The sequence below is a fragment of the Aedes aegypti genome, chromosome 2 (genome assembly GCF_002204515.2).
Source record: "Aedes aegypti strain LVP_AGWG chromosome 2, AaegL5.0 Primary Assembly, whole genome shotgun sequence".
NCBI lineage: Eukaryota > Metazoa > Arthropoda > Insecta > Diptera > Culicidae > Aedes > Aedes aegypti.
In genome coordinates, this window is record NC_035108.1 from 468,645,761 (window position 1) to 468,665,576 (window position 19,816).

The 19,816-nt window shown below is 38.3% G+C and overlaps 1 protein-coding gene across 1 annotated transcript in view; it reads left to right on the forward strand.

Moving 5' to 3' along the window:
* Nucleotides 1–1,896: 1,896 nt before the first annotated feature.
* The window catches only part of LOC5568080 (protein HIRA homolog), a 149,434-nt gene continuing 131,514 nt past the window's right edge, over nucleotides 1,897–19,816 (forward strand). Inside the window, exons 1-5 of the mRNA XM_021848298.1 lie at nucleotides 1,897–2,168; nucleotides 2,232–4,207; nucleotides 17,338–17,452; nucleotides 17,517–17,766; nucleotides 17,831–18,238. Of these exons, the coding sequence (XP_021703990.1) occupies nucleotides 2,132–2,168; nucleotides 2,232–4,207; nucleotides 17,338–17,452; nucleotides 17,517–17,766; nucleotides 17,831–18,238 (2,786 nt within the window). The 5' untranslated portion in view covers nucleotides 1,897–2,131. The remainder of the gene's footprint in view (nucleotides 2,169–2,231; nucleotides 4,208–17,337; nucleotides 17,453–17,516; nucleotides 17,767–17,830; nucleotides 18,239–19,816) is intronic.

Below are 19,816 nucleotides of genomic sequence, written 5' to 3' on the forward strand. Positions count from 1 at the left end.
TGAAATTATACTATCGATATGACGAACATGCATATACCCGACCAACCAGTCTTCATAATTTTTTATAGATCTTTAACCAACGATGGCGATCGCTAACGGTTCAAAACGAATCTATATCGATCGCTATCGAAAATCACTGACTGGTTGACCGGGTAGTAAGCACCTGAGACGAGACTCGCGGAGACGTTCTTCTTTTTCTGCGATTGCTGAGTTTGTTTCTTATTCCACTCAGTGTTTATATATCATTCTTGCGCAAGCCGTTCAAGCTCTCACATGATCATCTAGGCAAAAAACTATTGCGTTTGCATCACACCGAAGCATAAACGGCATTTTGAGTAAAATTTCGTGCCAGCGAACGTAGCTGACATTATTAATAACTAGTATTGTGTTTAGATTTATCAGTATCTTTGGAAAAACTGATCCACTGATTTTGGTTTTACAAAATACTTTATTTTAAATACAATACTTTTCCACTTTTTCAGCCATAAAAACGACGGGCTGCATTTGACGTTTCATGACAGCCGAATCTGGGCTGCATATGACGTTGATATTTTTCCTCTTCGCGAGTCTCTCTCAGGTAAACACCACAGAGGTGGATCTATCAAAGTTATATGTAAAGCTAGTGCTGAACATATAGTATACGCATATGATCCAAAATGGCTCTACTTTTTGTTATTTTTATTTGATCGCAGGTGAACCTAAACAGTTACACATATAATACATACAAGTTCAGCACGGAGTCGATCTCATATGAAATATCCAATAAAATATTCTCATTGATTTATTTCAGTGTGGGACTGACTTATGATTCACGGCAGAATAGTCGCTTAAAATTGATCAAAAAAATAATCATTCCTACAAGATGTCAAGAAAATTATTCCAAGGCTATCTTGAATGAAGACAAATATCAGTATGGAACTGATTTCAAGAAAATTGTATCATGGTGTGTGAATATGTTTAAATATATTTGTCAGTTACGCCGTTATTCTGGTACTGTAAAATGAGCTCTCCGTAGATTTAATACACTGTAAGACTAAAGTACCCTTTAAAGGGTAAAAAAGTACCCTCTTTGAGAGAAACTAGTTTAACTCATAAAAAGAGTAAAGGGCCTGTACCCATTAAAGAGTAAACGGCTTGTACGTCAAACTGACGAGTAAATTTTACCCACTATTCGAAATGAATTCAGTTAGGAAAGAGAGTAAATTTTACTCTGTTTCTAGTTTCACGACTTATAATAACAATTTGAAATCAATTTATTAACAATAATAATAATGAATAAGGGACAAAAAAACAGCAGTTTTGCACTTTATTAGGTTCAATAAATATTGCTTTTGTTATACATAAAAGTAAATTAAAATTTCTGCTGCGTGGGGGGATGCTGCGTGTCACGACCGGCTCTCGGCGTTTAGCCGCAGTTTCCTATCTGGTATCATGGTCCTGACTGAACGAACAGCAACGAAGTTTTTGGTTCTCATATCCATTCTGTAAAAACAACAGCGTATCTTTAAATGAGATGGATAATGTTTTCCGATTTTGTACTCACCTGTAAATCTAGACACTTCTCCATTATCAGCGACCCAGACGCGACTCCAGTTACAATACGAACTATAGTTTATAAAGAACAGCTTCCGCCAAAATATCTTAAGAATGTTTTCACTCATTAAAGGGTAAACCATTGGAACTTACAAATGGGCAAAAATTACCCACTATGCAAAATTTTGAACTACTCTTTATTTTGACAGTTTCATATATCAGAAAATAGTGGGTACTTTTTACACTTTAAAGGGTAATGCCAGGTTTACAGTGTATAGCGTGCAACCCCGCAAGGCACTCAATATGAATAACGCCTCGCCGCCTTGCCTGGCGTTACGATGCCCGATAGCACAAGCTGTGTTTATGGCGCTTTTCGGCATTATGTTTTGTCGCTTTTTCCACTCCGAAATTGTGTGTTTGCCGCAAATTGCAAACATTTTTCTTCAATTTAGTGTAGAAATTCGTTAGAATAATGCAGTAAAGGTAGTGTAACTTATCGGTTAAGTAATGTATCAGACTTGCAATGCAAAAACTATGAGAAACAGTGTGTGATTAGTTGGGAAATTTGTGTTCCAAAACTTCGTCATCAGCATTCAACATGAAAATCTTGCAACCGAATTGGGTCCATCACGATGGTAATCAATGGAGAAGGTTCTTAATTTGAAAGTATGTCCTAAAGAATGCTTAATGTTTTTTAGAAAAAGCAATTTTTTCCATCGACATCCATCCGGGTGGGGAGAAGTTCGCCACCGGTGGTCAGGGCAATGATTCCGGCCGGGTCGTGATCTGGAACATGGCCCCGGTGATAAGCGAAGATGCGGAAAAGGATAAGAAAGTGCCACGGATGCTGTGCCAGATGGACAATCACCTGGCCTGTGTGAATTGTGTTCGATGGAGCGGAAGCGGAACCATGCTGGCTTCCTGTGCGGATGATAAACTGATCATGATATGGAAGAAATCCGCTGGGGGAGGAAGTTCTTTTGGATCAGCCAAAACGGCGGAACATTGGCGGTGCATTGCCACGCTGCGAGGCCATTCGGGGGACGTTTTGGACTTGGCTTGGTCCCCACAGGATCAGTACATTGCCAGCAGCAGTGTGGACAATACGGTCATCATTTGGGACGCGAAAGAATTCCCATCGATCGTCCAAGTCATGAAGGGCCACACCGGATTGGTCAAGGGAGTGACCTGGGATCCGGTCGGGAAGTTTGTTGCCTCGCAGAGCGACGACAAAACATTGAAGATATGGAAAACTTCGAACTTTTCGCTGTTCAAAACGGTGACGGAACCGTTTGAGGAATGCGGCGGAACTACGCATATTCTGAGGCTGTCCTGGTCCCCGGATGGCCAGTACCTGGTTTCGGCACATGCCATGAATGGAGGAGGTCCTACGGCACAAATCATCGAACGGGACGGTTGGAAGTGCGATAAGGATTTCGTAGGCCACAGGAAAGCGGTCACTTGCGTTCGGTTCCACAATGCGATCCTGCAAAGAATGGCCCCAAAGACGAACAAATCCCAACAGTATTGTTGCCTGGCGGTTGGATCCCGGGACAAGAGCCTCTCGGTGTGGTTGACTGCCTTGCAGCGGCCACTTGTGGTGATACACGATCTCTTCCAAGATTCGATCCTGGATCTGAGCTGGAGTCACAACGGATACATCCTTCTGGCTTGCAGCGGAGATGGCCACGTGGCTTGTCTTCAGTTCAGCGCCGAGGAACTCGGGACTCCTTTGTCCGAGGACGATCGCAACAGTTTGTACCAGCGGATGTACGGGAAGAATATCACCTTGGATCTGAATGGTCAAACCGGGAAGGATTCCCTAATTGAGAATGCAGAATTGCTGGACGTGTCTCAGAGTAAACTGACCGCGCCGACCTTGATACCTCAGCCACAGCAAAGCCAAGCTGCCACTACATTAGTAAGCTCAATCCCCAAGCCACCGCCATCATCTGGGTTCCAATCGTCCACTAGTCAGGAAAGCCAGCGGCCAATTCTCAAACAAATCGAAACCAAGACTGCCGATGGAAAAAGACGTATTACTCCCATGTTCATCCCGTTGAACGACGAAGCGGAAGTTCCGACCGCTGGAAGCAGTCAGTTTTCAAGTAGCAGTGCCAACAAGAGTTCCATCGTGACTGTCGAAAAGCGGCCAGAACCCACAACGACTGTTCCCGGCACGAACGGAATCGATATCGACATCGCCAACCTCACGGCCCAAACGGCCAAACTCGACAGTCGACTGAAAAAAGTGTCCAGGCCGGAGCCACCGGCCCGAGCCACCTTACCGTCAGAACCCGCAAACCCCTCAACGCTACCAAGCCCAGAAAAGCAACCGGTCAGTATTCAGCCGGTCTTGTCCGGGAAAGCCTCGCCCCTTCACGGCACCTCGGTCAAACCCATGGGCGACTATCGGATACAGGTCACCAATGGTGCGGTCAAAACCGGCTACGGTCCCCTGGGCAAAGTGGTAGCCAACCTGCTGAGTCTTCCCCGGGCGGACAAGAAGCTGTGGGAAACGGTCGTGGGATCGCCGGTTTCCAGCTTTTCCGTGTCCAGAAAGTACGTGCTGCTGTGCACCATGGATGGGAGCATCCGGTTTCTGGACATCCTGAACGGCTCGCCGGTGCTGCCGATTATCAGCCTGACCAGTCCGGTGGTCCACAGCACTTTTGTAAGTAGCGATTGCTCACGATCGGAACCGCCATGTTATCGAACTTCAATGAACCAAACATTTTCCTTCATGGGCTTTTAGTTTACACTCTAATCACAAAACTTTTTTTTGGGGCTTTGCGTCGCTGAAGTGATATTTTTGTGTGCAACGAGCATGTTGATGAAGTAGCTAATGGCTGCTTAGCCAAGGATGGATGATCAATTATGGTGAGCTTGTTTCATGCTTTAATTTCAAATGGATGACGTTGTGTTTGAATGGGCATCTAATTATTCCGAAAGAGGTGCGCTTTGCGAAAGAGGACCACTTGATTATTGAGTTGAAATCAAATTTAGGTTAAGTTCTGTGTCCATAAGTCCTTTCGTGGTGTAGGGGTAACGCGTCCTATCTAGTGAACAGGGAATCGTGAGTTTGATTCTCATCGAGAAGACGTGTAACTTTTTCGAAAATTTCACTTCAATTTGTCCATTTAATCCAATTGCAAAGTATATGTAATGTTTAGTTTTTTTGTTATTACATAATTTTTTTATGAAAGTTTTTCAAATTAATTTAATTTTGACGCTGATTACCTATACTTTGAGCTACGCTGTGACATAAAAAATAGTATTATTCGACTCAATAGTTGTTTTATAATAACCGTTTGAACGCATAACTTCTCTTAAATGAGTTGAATCTGGTGCACTGATGGTATCAGGTACCAGAAGGTCGACTCGGAATTGAGTGCAAGAAATATTCGTAGGAAAATATTAAATAGGTACTCTTCCAAAAATTCCTCAATTAATTCGACCTGGGCTTCGTCTTGAAGTTCCTCCAAAAATATCTCCAGTATATCATTTAAAGAATGCCTGCAGTTCTTCCAAACAAATTCTCGAATAATTTCTCAAGTAAAATCTACATGGATTTAAAAAAGGTTCTTTTAAGGTGTCACACCAGCTTATATTGCAGTAATCAATTCAGTAATTTCTCCGATCTTTCCTGATCAAATTTCTTCAGATGTTGACCGAAAATTTTCAATGATTTCCTGCAAGATATTATTCAGAGATGTGACTGATTATTTGTTTCGAGTTTTTTTTTTCGAAAAACTTTGGGAGCCAATCATGGGTTACTCTAGAATATAATCATGTTTTATCAAACCTTACCTAAGAATTTCTATCTTAAATGCCTTCCTAATTAAAAAAAGTTTTCCTTTGTTTAAAAAAACAAGCCTAGACATTTTTTGGAGACATGCCTGGAATGACTAGAAATATTCTTGGAGAAACTTCTCAAAGAATTTCTGGAAGAAATCCTAAAGAAATCTTAGGATGGATCTCTATAGTAATTTCTAATGGTATTTTTAGAAAAAAAAAATGTAAAATCTTGAACGAGCATTTTGTAGAAAATCCTGGAGAAAATACTGGTTGAATTCTTGAAAATGTTTCAAACGAGAATATTTCCTCCAAGATTCCTAGGAAAAAAACGATGACAGAATCATTGGATAAATTCTTGACGACTTAGGATATTCATGAAAATTTGCTGAAATGCCTTTGGAGGAATTCCTGACAGAATCTCTGAGGTATTTTCTATGAATATCTTTAGAAAAATTCCTGAACGCATCTAAACCGAAATTCTTAGAGGAATTTCTTAGAAAGCCCATAAAAATCACTGACTCGCCTTTTAGGGAAATCTTTGAAGTAATATCTGAAAATTTTGGACAAATATTAAAAAAGTATAACAATGCTCGTTGTCTTCTTATTCTTTTTCTTCTTGACATTGAAGTCTTCACTGGGACAAAGCCTGCTTCTCAGCTTAGTGTTCTTATGAGCATTTCCACAGTTATTAACTGAGAGCTTTCTTTGTCAGTGTTGCCATTTTGTATATCGTGTGCCGATGATACTTTATGCCCAGGGAAGTCAAGGAAATTTCCATTACGAAAAGATCCTGGACCGACCGGGAATCGAACCCATGCACCTTCAGCATGGCTTTGCTTTGTTGCCGCGGACTCTAAACCACTTGGCTAAGGAAGGCCCCACACCAGCTTGCATTACAGTAATCATTCCAGTAATTAATCTGATCTCTTCTAAACAAATTGCTTCAGGAATTTCGACCGATAGTTCTCTAAGATTTTCTGCAAAATATTATCAATTTGATTGATTATTTTTGTCGATTATCTTAGAAAGTTATTTAGGAAAGCTTCCGAGATTTCCTCAACAGTCCAGGAGTTTTTTTAGAGCACCTTACAAGTGATAGTTGAGAGTTACCTTAGAACATAGTCAAGTTTCATTCTTTCTTAAACTCTCTTATTAAACAAATGTCTGCAATAATCTCATAAAAATAAATAGTTACTGAACATTTTCTTTGAGACATCCCTGGAAATGACTGGACAGAACTAGAAGAATATGGATAAACTTAGAGACGACTCAAAAATGATGTCCTACGTTTAAAATAAATTAAACATCCTTCAATTATTTAATTTAAATCTTTATTTTATGAAAGTGGCGTATAATATTGATGAAACTGGTAGCTGTGATAGAGAAAAGTGATAGAATGGAAGGTATATCTGATGTGTTATACACATGAATATTACGAATGTTTATGAATGAAAATCGATATTAGTGCTGATGTGATATTAGTGCTAGTTGCAAAAAAAAGTCAGCAAAAGTGTGGCAATTATATGACAGTAAATAAAATGAAATGGGGACATTTTAATAAAACTATTTCGCTTTTTCGTATCTTCGGAGGAACTCCTCATAGATGGTTATCCTTAGAAAAATTCTTGAATGTATTTAAATCTTGGAGGGACTCCTTAGGAAGTCCATAAAAATCACTAAATGACCTTCTGGGGAAATCTTTCAAGTAATATCTGAAGCAAATATTGGACAAATATTGAAAAAGTACAACAATAGCCTATTTTGGTTCCTGTTTTGTCTCTGTTTGGTATATTTTTTCAGAAGGCTCTTAAGTTTTTCAAGACATTTTCAATGGAAGGTCCCAAAAGTCTCTCTTTTGGTCAAAATGGTCTCTAAGGTTACTTTTTTCCTTCTCTTTGCGATAACCAGGAATTCCCATAGTAATTAATCTGAAAACTTTCCGAAATGCTATTCCGGGATTTCCTTCATTGGTTTTCCTCCAATTATAGTTTTTGTTTGTGACAGCACGCCAGTAATAAGAACGTCCAAGTTTTTCATGACATCATGTAAAGCAAGTATAATTTGAGTGAGTTGAACTTGTGTTTGTACATATTCATAGCTTACGTTTAGTGTTCTTATTTCTGTTTAAATTGTGGTTTTCTGTTCACCCTACTGAATTTGGAGTTTAGCTTCTGCAATTGGATTTCAATTTTAAAATAGATTATCGTTTAGCAGATGCAATTAGATTTACCAGACGAGATCCTAACCGCAGTGTTAACGTATTACGCTACTACTACGTATCTTCAGCGAGCGGGTTCCACCTGTTCAAACATATCGTATTAGGATAAATAATGAAACCTAGTTCAAGCTACCTTACCAACGGTGATTTTTTTTCTGTTCAGGATGAACCACTGTGACCAGTTTTCTTTGATCTTTTGTGGTATACCCGTGTCCTTTGTTTAGTGCATGTCGTTCTACTCCATTAGGGGGACACGGGGCAGTATGGACACCTTAAGGAATTTGCCTATTTTTACTGTAAAGACATGAATATTATACTGTTTTTCATGTGAGTATGCTTTTTAGAGTTCTTAAGCATTTGTTAAACATTGTTACAAAATTTTGAAAAAAAAAATGTTTGTTTCCAAAAAAAATGTTTAAAAAAAGCTTATATTTGGTAGTCACCATCAAGCTGGCGGGGCAAAGTGGACAACCTCATGGGGGGGGCAGTATGGACACCTTAACGTTTATAAGAAAATTGTTCCACGATCATTCCCAGAACCTCGAAAAGTGAAGTACATATTCAGGAAACCATAGTGATAGGTCACTGTGCCACTGAAAACATGATTAAAACCAGTATACGACATTATTAATAGTGATGCTTTCAATATTGCCTTCATATTAATTTTAATACAGAATTGACAATTTTCAACTAATTTGTGGTTCCGCATCATAATCATTGCATTTAACGCTAAATATGTTTGGATAGTTTTGTGTATGAAGTTACATTTCTTTCTCTTTAAAGTGTCAGCTCTACTTTGTCACCCGGTGTCCATATTGCCCCAACAGTATAATAAATTTTCATATAAGTATTTTAGTGTCTTAAAGTAGTCGGAAAAATCTACTATATTTTTGATTTTAGCATATATAATTGAAGATTCAATCAAGAGCTACATTATCGGCCAACTTGCAGTCATTTTCGTCTGAAACCTTATTTAGTGAGGTGTGAATGTTATAATTTTAGAACCCAATAATATCATGCTCAATTTTTTGGTGTAAAATCATTGTTTAAAATATTTTTTCTGAAATTTTAGTGGACAACTTATTTTTTCGACAGGCAACTGAAATATTGTTTGCATCTAAAGTGTAAAATTATTCGCATATGCAAAGATACAGGGGGTGTCCATTCTGCCCCGGGTGTTCATACTGCCCCCGGTACCCCTACTATTGAGAAATAATTAAGTAGTCGTTTTTATACAATTATCATTCTTCACCATTTTGCATAGAGCCTCTTAAGAAAAAGGTACCTTTTGGAGAAACCAGTGTGTCACCATGAAACTCTCAAAAGCGCGCCCTTAAACAGGTTCGGCCAGTAAGCTGGTTGAATGATACTGATTTTGACCATGCATCGGCACTCTATCAAATTATTGCTTCTACTTATAAGTTTCAAAATCGTTTTTTTTTTTGTAACTGTGAACAGGTTCCATCGCATTAGACATTGAGATTCCTTGAAACAAGAAGCTTATTTTAGAAGGTAGGAGGTCTGCTACTCCACTGATTCGGAATCGTTTACCTCCTAGATATCGAGAGATAAGCACTTGAACTCGGAAAGAACTGATTGAGTAATTTTTCCACTTCGACCTCCTGATCATCTAGGACAAATAGATGGGTCTTAGCGGCTTGTTACTTTTTTATATACTCTTCCGACCGTAACTCATAAGTATTAACAAGAACAGCTACAACAAGAGTACAATATGGTAGATCTGATCTCGTAATGCACCTCGAAAAGGTGATCCACTCGCGTTACGGGAAACCAACGGTGATTAAATCTCTAGCTAAGAGTGAGAAATACGTAAAAGAAAAGCTGCAGAGCTGTCTTGTCCCACGGACGAATATTTGGGGTTAACTTGAGAAAATACCCTTGTGTAACTCACTATTGGAACTATTTCTAAGCACTATAAGATAATGAACTCTACGGAACTCCTACGCAAATTTTGTAAATAGTTAGCTGATACTATTGACGAACTTCTGGCATGAATCCACGGTATGCTTTCATCCTCTCTCTTCTATTATTTTGCCGAATAGCATAGATTCAGTGACAGGCGGCCTGTTACTATGAAGTTTGTAGTTACCACAGCTGAACATCTCTTGTATACCCAGTGTAGTGAGAAGCGCCGACCGAGGGGTCGTTACACCAGGTGTATCAGATCTTCCAAAGGTTCCTACTGAACTTCTTCCAAAAAATCTCTGTAGGTTTATTCCAGAGTTTAAAAAAAAAATCCCTAAGTTCTTTTTTCCAGGAGCCCCTACAAGAATTCCGCAAAAAGTGCATGTATAGTTTTTTTTTTTGGTAATTTCTCCAGCTATTTTCATATGAATTCCTTCATGATATTTTCGGATTATCGCAGGAATTGGCTCAAATTTGTTCTCGAATTCTCTCAGGAACTCCCTCCCCATAGGACGTGCAATCTTGCCACGATGGGTGGGCTTACCCCATTAGCACTTATATGGGAACCAATGACATGTCAAGTCGTGGTGGTATCACATCAGGAAATATTTGTTAATGCCGCTTCATCAACCATCTGGCATAGATGCATCAATCTTACGGATGTGATCCAACGGTTATCCTGTTACCAGGCATCGGGGTAACAGGAGCCGTAGCCACGCTTTGATGCAGATAGGTTAGATTTTGTTTATAACCATAATATTGACTAATGAGGAGAATGACTAAGGATCCATCGAGTAGAATGTGACACAAATGTTAATTTGTTATGCTTCTCTCGTTAAAATCATAATAAAAAAACCACATTTATTATGTTGGTATCATAAAACTACAACAACTTCATTCTCGCAAAATTATTATAAATAAATAGGGCTTAGGCGCGATGATGCTTTATTTTGTCATCGAAAAGTGGATCCGGACAATAAAAAATGACTTTCTATTTCTTTATTATTTATAGTATAGTTTCTAACACATAGAAATGTATTTACGACGATTCTGAATGAAAACAGACGAGACCAGATTTGAATATGAATAGATGTATAAAACAAACTGATTAAAATTATTATGGGCCAACATGACAAAAGTAGTGAACTTTAAATATTCAACTTGTCCAAGTTGTTGTCCATGTTAAAAAGGACCTTTAGCAATACTGACCAACGGGACTGAGGAAAAACTAGATCAACAGTCAACACATAAAGTTTCCGATGTCGTTGACCATAATCAGCGATGTAGTCAAACGTAATTCAAAGAAAACTCACTAAATCCTGTTTATTCCTAATACTAATAGCTTTCTTCCTTTCCTTCTTTTCATGTATAACAACTAACAACAACACCATCACGAGGGAGCAAGTGGTCTGTCGTATGTATCAAACGTCGTGTTAGGAGCCGAACCACATAGATCAGCACGGACACGGATCGAATTAACATCAAACTGAGGTAAAAACGATCCATATACGTCGGTGGGTATATTAAGACAGGGGTAAGTAACATTTTAATTTTTAGCGAACGCATATTGTGTACACATTTCAGCCCCCCTACATATTCACCCGCCCGATAATACCGTACCAATAACTTTGTCTATCCAATCTGTAAACTAACTTGAGACATTATTGAATTGAATTCTCATTTTGAGAAGACCTCAGAACAATAACAATAAGACGAACATGAAGCACATCGATGACCAAACCAAACACATTTACAGTACATTTAGATTTGATACTTCTTCTCATATTAATATCTACAACTTGGATTCGATACTACAAGATGGCAATATGGACATTCATCTCTCCTAGAAATGTATTGTATTGATTAGCATTCCAGTACGACCTTCAGAAGATAAAGAATATTTAAAACCAAACACTTGATTCATATTTTAAAATTTATTCAAATCACGTTTCAGACTAGTAGCATAAACGACTAAAATACTAGAGAATACATGACGTACAATGACGAGGCACTCCAGATAGTTCTTGTTCGCGTATAGATGGAAGCACATTTCATGTTTTTCACTTCAATAACCTTCATTCGGGAAAAAAGGATCTCCCTATTGACTGTTTAACGATAAACTTGCAACGATCGACGCTCCACCATATTTCATATAACGGTGGAAATTAGAACTAACTTGGAGGTGATGATTTGGAGGTTATTTGGCAATTTGGAGGTTAAAATCCCCTCCAAACATTAGCGGTTTTGCAGTGGGATGTTGACGTTAGATGACGAATCGCTATATCGTTTGATACACGCGTGCGGTAAAAACTACAATTTTAGGGAATTAACTTAAGTGCTCGCACCGGCAAGACCAGAAATGCGCTTGATTTTACCATGTCTGTAGTTGGAATCAGATTGTTGTAAATTATTTCTGTCAAATGTACCAGTAATGCGGTGAATTTCCATGGTAGTTTTAAGAATGGGCGTAGTCAGTTAAAATAGTTATTTTTACCACAGAATTTTTTCCCGTGTATACGACGATGTATAATTAACATTTTATGTCTACCATTGTAAAAAGATGCTTGGAAATGACATCTGTGCTACAATTTGTCAACATAGACTACTACAACATAGCTCTGTATGTTATTTCCAAAAGTGCATTAATTAATAACATATATTTTCATGTCGTTTCTCCATGCGTAAACAAGAATCCGATTACTCAGAACTAAAGGATGACTATACAAACATGACTACGGGAGGGAAACTGAAGCAAAAACAATTTAATAAAACTACTTCTGCACAATATTCAAACAAAATAGTGTTAAGCGGCAATATAGCCTATTCCGTCTAAATATTGGCAAAAGTAGAGGTAAAAATTTGCACTACGGGGTCCAGCACAGACAAAGAAGCTGTCATGCAGCTCCAGCTGAACAACCCATAAAAAAAATTCTCCCAGGAACTGTGTTAAGAACTCTTCTAGGAATTCCTCAATAAATTCAATTTCTCCAGACATTAGTATAGGAATTTCTCTAACATTTCGTTGACGGGTCACTCCTGCCGTTCTTGCAAACGATTTTCGAGATTTTCCATCATAGATTCGTCAAAATTTAGTGCGAGGTTTCACACCTTTAGCGCTCAGTGATACACCAAGGGATGCGTTCAATCTCAGCATGTTTTCTGTCACTCCGGATATGGTTGAATCAGCGATTCGTGAGCTAAAGCATTCAAACGAAAGTGGCCAAGCATCTTGAAAAAATGCTCTACCGAACTTATTCTGCTTTTGACGAAGCTGTTCAACGCCTCTTTGCTCCAAAGATTGTTTCCAGAGCGGTGGAAGTATTCTTACATGTTTCCGGTATTCAAGAAAGAAGATAAGAAGAATGCGGAAAACTATCGTGGCATCACATCACTCTGCGCCTGTTTCAAGGTTTTTGAAATAATTGTCAACGATGTCCTACTCTCCTGCTGTAAAAACTACATTTTACCTGACCAACATGGTTTCTACCCCCGAAGATCGATCTCAACTAACCTCACTCCCTTCGTATCTCTGTGTCTGCAGAATATGGAAGCAGGAGTACAAGTGGACGTTATTTACACCGACCTCAAAGCGGCGTTTGATCGCGTCGACCACTCCATACTACTTGCTAAATTAGGCAAACTTGGCGTATCGTCGGATTTGGTTCACTGGTTCCAGTCATACCTAACGCACCGGAAGCTTTGTGTAAAGCTAGGTTCAGCGAATTCGGGCTACTTTACAAACACCTCGGGAGTTCCCCAAGGCAGCAACCTAGGGCCGCTGTTGTTCTCCATCTTTCTTAACGACATTGGATTCGCTCTTCCTACTGGATGCAGAATTCTGTTTGCTGACGACATCAAAATTGTCGTAGTTGTTCGCTGCGAGAACGATTGTCTGGTGCTACAACATCTAATCTACACTTTTTTTGCGAATGGTGCGATAGGAACTTCGTCACCATAAGTGTTCAGAAATGCAACGTGATCAGTTTTCACCGCAAGCAAAAGCCAATTATATTCAACTATACCATTGATGATCTGCCACTACATCGTGTAGATACTATTCGAGACCTAGGTATCACGCTAGATTCAGCTCTAACTTTTAAGCCCCATTATCTGGACACTATCGCCAAAGCTAATAGACAGCTCGGATTTATATTCAAAATTGCGGATGAATTCCGTGACCCAACCTGTCTCAAAGCGTTGTACTGTTCCCTTGTGCGTTCTATCATAGAGTTTGAATCCGTCATCTGGTGCCCATACCAAAGGGTTTGGATAATGCGACTGGAGACTGTACAAAGAAAATTTGTGCGCTATGCCCTTCGGCATCTGCCATGGAGAGACCCCACAAGTCTGCCGCGATATGAACATCGGTGTCAACTGTTGGGTATTGACACACTTGAGAGCAGAAGGTCTACAGCTCAATCAGTGTTTGTAGCTAAAGTAGGCGAAATTGATTCACCTGAAATTCTTGCCAATCTGTTAGTATATGCACCAGAACGGCCACTCCGTACAAGAAGTTTCCTACATCTCCCTGCTCGGACAGTTAATTACGGATTACATGACCCTATTCTATACATGGCAGCACGCTTCAACGAGCACTATCACCACTTCGATTTCGGCTTGGCAACTTCTACATTTCGACAACGGATTGAAAGAGTGTTACGCGAGGAAGAACGGGAAGATATTTGATATTTGTTTGACGTATTTTTAAAGTGTTACAATTAAGTTATTCGTTGTATATGTCTTCAATATGCGCTTCAAAGAGTTGATTGTTTTTTTAACTTTAATTGTTCATTAAGACACATAGTCAGATGAATTGACAAATATACAAATACAAATACAAATAAATGCTACAGCAATTATTCCGACCGTTTCTGCAAAAGGTTCGTCAGGGATTCTGTTCGATGTATTTCAAGAAATATCTCCAGTAAATCCTTCAGGATTTCATTCAGGGATCCAATTGATTGTTTTTTCATTGTTTATTTAGTAATACATCTGAAAAAAAAACTCCAAGACTTTCTCAAAAGCTAGAGAGTTTTTCAGAGATCCTCGCTAGAGTTCATCAGGAATTTTTACAAAAGTTTCGACGAAGATTATTATAGGATGTAGTGTTTTAGCAATGCTTTCCTGATTTTTTCAAAGAATTACTCCAAAAAATCATCCAGGGATTATGCCACAAAAACTAATAAGAACTCTTTCAGGACTTCTTTCATAAATTCGACCAAGAATTCCTTATGGAGCATCTTCAAAAATTACTCCAGCGTTGGATGAAACTTAAGAAAATACTATTCCAAAATTCTATCGCATGGTTTCCAAGGAATTTCTTCAATAAATCCTGCAGAAAATTATTCAGGGATAAGATTTATTATTGTAGCAAGACTCCAAGACTCATTCAAGACTTGCAGAAAACGTTGCAGGAGTTCATCGAGAAATTTGACAGAATACTATTAGGATGTTTTCAAGAAACACCTCCTGGTTTAGTTCAGGAATTCAACCATTAGAGTAAAGTTGGACAAGCGTTTCTCCTTGAGATGTCTAGCTCAATTCAAAATAAAACTTATAAATGCCATGGTGGTTCGAATGCTATTCAAGTATGGGCCTTTCATTACAAATATCATAAGATTCGATTGAGATTTGGAAAAGTTATTGTTATTTGTTGTTGAAGATAAAATCTTGTTCGATTTTCTATGTAAGGGCGTTTCTAGACTTATCATAACGATGCTTTGAGGTGTATTAGTTTTTACATAAATGCTTGGAATCCATTTTTGACCCATGGGGTAACCAATATATTTTGGACCCCTATATATTTTGGACCCCTATATATTTTGGACCCCTATATATTTTGAACCCCTTGGCCATTTTCCTGCAAATTTCCCAGTTTAAATCGAAAGACCAACTTAATTCGCATGCCATTTGGAAAGATAGGACTATTCCGCACTTGCATCAACCGTTTGTACATAGAAAAAGTGTTTATTTTATCTGAAATTAATTTAATTTAATCGGTTCATTAATGCAGCCGTTACAACACGTTACACACAGAAATTGAAGTCGTCAGAAATTTTTCAAATGTAAACAAAAACTTTTTTCACATTTCTGAACTAAAAGCGTACGATTTCTTCGGTTTTCCACTGTCAATCGATTGATTAGACTATGGGCAAGCATATTATACAAACAGTGTCGTGGACTTTGTCGCCAAACGATAAAACATGCCGGGGGACCAAAATATATACTTTGAGGGTCCAAAATGTATTGGTGTGTCCAAAATCATGAAAAACAGTGCTTCACAATTCAATTATTTTCGACGTTTTTTGGATCCTACATGACCGTTTGGGCATTTTTATCTCATAGAGGAAGTTTTTCTCTACATTTTGACATGTTCTTTGACTTGGTTACGCTGTGCAATTAATTAATTGGGATATAAAACTAAAATCACTTTCTTAGGGGGTCCAAAATACGACCGTTACCCTAGTGGGGCAAAAAGTTCGAATCAGCGAGGTAAAAGTTTTATCTATATATAAACTCGCGGTAAAAAATACAAACTGCCCCAAATCCACATATTATCTTCAAATTTAGCAAAATTTGCCTGGTAATGCGAAAAAAATCACCAAAATTACACATTCTCACTTAGTTTTGCGGGAACTATTTTTGGGTAGGTTATAATTTACCCTGTTGTGGGCAATGTTTTGATGACATTTTTGGGTGTATTTATCTGTAAACATAACTTTATAGCTGGTATAAAGCATGTCTGTCGTAAAAGTGTCGATATTATGTGTTTAAGACAATCAGTTTTGAAACTATTATAACTAAAAATGGGTAAATATGTTGACACAAATTTGTTCAGTAAAGTTATAGCCAATGTATTGGAGGTTCACTGTGGGTTTTTATTTCTTTCAATTGATGTTGTTCTTATGGAAATTTTGATTATATCACTAAGGTCGAACTTTTGCCCCACCTTACTCTAATTTATGAAATTTTGTTCACAACATCCAGGGGACATGTCTCAGAGAATTCCTGGCTAAATTGTTTGAGGACTACCTTGGAGAATTTCTGGTTAAATTTGTCTTAGGAAGTTCTCCAGAATAATTTCTGAAGGTACCCTTAGAGAAATTCCTGGTTGAAATCTTAAAGATTTTCTGCACGTATTTTTTTTATTAAACCCCTAGAAACATCTCAGGAATCATCTACGTAGAGATTGCTGTTTGAATTTTTGAGAAGAACTCCTAGGGAAATCGATAAAATAATTAAATCAGTGAAAAGTAAATGCATTTTTTTTGCGTTCTTCGAAATAGGGTGGATTTCCTGTGGAACGTTTGGAGTAATTATTGGGGCTGTTATTTAAAAAAAAATCAGGTAGAACTCTTGAAAGTATCTTGAACGAAATTCTTGAAGAAATTCCCAACGAAGTCCGTAAAAGAGTCAATAAATTGATTCCTGAACAAATCTTTTGAACAATATCTGAAGGAAATTATGATCAAACACCGGAATTAATTTCCGATGGAAATTCCTGAAAATATACACACAGTGATACTAGCAGCCATACTTGTCCTAGTGTAATAAGGAATTCAAACAAATCTTAGAAACATTAGTGAAATTCCGTGTCGGATTGTCTAATGAATCGTTATAAAAACTTTCATCTTCTAGTACCGTTTAATTTCTCTTCGTTTTGTTGGTTCCTGTTTCGTTTACTTTTTTCAGGCTCATGTCTCTAAAAATTATCATTTTAAAATACTTTCTCATTACCAGCCCTGAGTGAGGAAAATTTTTAAGTTCATTGAAGTTCGATAATAATGTCGTTTCAGGTATACCGTGATTGCTGTTTGTTTCGAGAGAACTGAGGAATAACGTTTTCGAATCTATATTTTCAGAGCTCTGATAGTCGATTGGGTGCAGTGCTGACGGAGAATTGTACCTTAAGGGTGTGGGATCTGAACGAGCAGTGCATCTTCCTCAAGGGCAGCTGTCAGGATATTATGGGCACAAGTAACTAATTTGGTGCATTGAAATGTTCCAGTTTCTAAAATTGTGTCCTTTTTAATAATTCCAGGCTATGCTTCACTTCTACACGTTTCGGATCAGGGTGTTCCGTTCATCATCCTATCCAACGGATCCTCGTTTTCCTACAGCAAAAAACTGGAAAGCTGGCTGATAACCAACTCGACGGATCCCATAATGCGTCACGGCCTAATGACCACCAAACTGGGCTCGACAGCGCGTAACTTGAAAGCTTTCCCATTGGCCACGGTCCAGTCGTTCTGCAACTTCCAGCCAGTCAACGCCAGGAGCTTTCTGGATAAGTAAGTTTGTTACTACAGGCTTTAAATGAATTCATTTCAAACAATTTCCATTCAACTATCGTAGTCCCAATGTGAACTGGCAGTACGAGGCAATGCTGGCGTTTGTCGAGAACCAGATAAAGATTGCCGAAACCATAAACTCCCCGTTGGAGATGAAGCACTGGTACCTGATGTTGGGCTTCCAGTTGGCTCAGCACGGCACGGAAACCAAGATCCGGCAAGTGTTGGACAGTCTGATGGGATCGCCTTTCCCTTCGGCGTCCGACGCCCCGAAAGAGTCCATTCTGGGCATCCCGAAGCACACGTTGCTGGAGGAAATCCTATCCCAGCTCAAGATGGAACCCAAGTGGCAGCGGATCTACATGGAATACACGGACCAGCTCAAGCGGTTCCAAAGTCAGCAGGAGAGTAGCGGCGACGACGTGGACATGCGGCCGCTAGCCGAGGGCCAAATCGAAAAGTTGCAGCCTCTGTAAGTACCGCACTTTTGTTCCACTGAAACTAAACGGTTAGAACGTATGACGCTGGGGGATTGATTGATACTAAAACAGTCCGACAGCCATTTTATGACGACCATTGGTAGTATTATCAAGTTTTTAAATTTTGTAGACTGCTCCCGCAGAGTTTTGTGCTCTTAAACTCTGGCAAATTTGAAATTCTTTTTCCTTTCAACTGTAGATTTGAAAAATTGTTAAAACTTTGGAACGAAAGGCAATGTTTGAATGTTTTTAACAGTCATCTACAACGGGCTGAAAATCTCTTAAATAAAGCTAGTAATAATAACACTCATCTATGAAGCAGCTAAGATGAATTCATTAAATGTATAATTTTGTTTAACCAATTCTTGGAGATTTAAGATTCAAAGTATAGCTTACAGACATTTTTTTTTCAATAATTTTGATCTACCGTCAAGTCACCATTCACCGTGCATTTAGGATAAATTTGCACTTTAAAAAATTATACAACTTTTCCAAATAATTTGAAGCGTATTAGAATACCACTACGTAGCGTACAATTATATAATAATTCAGGGAAAAATCTAAAACTAGTGATGCATAACTACAAATTACTCAAAAATTATGTTTGAAAATTTCATGTTAAGGTCGCCTCGTACACTCAAAAAAATCCACACGTCATTGCTACGTGAAAACATATGTGGATTTTTTCCATACTACTTTTCACGTAGCACTTACGTGGATCATAAGTAACACAAAATGAACGCATGAACTCTTGAACTCGATCCGTTCCATCAGAGTTTCTCGTAACATCTACATGGATTTTCACGTAGTTTTTACGAAGCGTTTCAATCGATCCTAGATGTTATTCCATTAAAAGTTATTGAAGTATGTTTATAGAAGCCACCCTATTTTTCAAGTATTTTTTTCAATTCGAATAAATTGAACGATTTGAATAGACGTAATTATTTATTGAATACAGGTGATACAGACACATGTTGAATCGAACATTTATGGGTTTATGGGGAAACAAAAAAATCTGATAGTTTGCTGCATTGTATTGCTGGGTGTTGCTGCACAATAATGAAACCGCTGACTTCATTTGTAATGAAACCAGATCCATAATCCAGTTCTGAACACGAATTCAGTTGACTGTCACAAAATACTCTAATTAAGTTATAAATATCAACTATTTACAAACGCACTATCTCCGTTCAACTAATAAAAATCCGTCCACGGTCAGTCCCATCCGTAAATCTTTCGGTACTGATGTTTACTAGTTGACTCCATCCTGCTGTTCAACGTTTCCTAAAAGACATTGATAAAAATATTTGTTGGTATATTGATTGAGCTAGAATTCTCAAGAATTCAAACCACATTTACCTTGAAATCGAAATAAAATACGTTTTGCAGACTGTCCGCTCTGAATGTTCTTGGAAACATGAACAGGCTCCATCTTGAAATTTAAGCTAAACACAGAATGAATGCGATATGCAAGTGTCAAAATGAATTTAGATGGCTACGTAAATTTCACGTAAGTGCGATAGGTTAACTACAGTAAAAATGACCAAGTCTTCATTTGGTGTTTATATAGG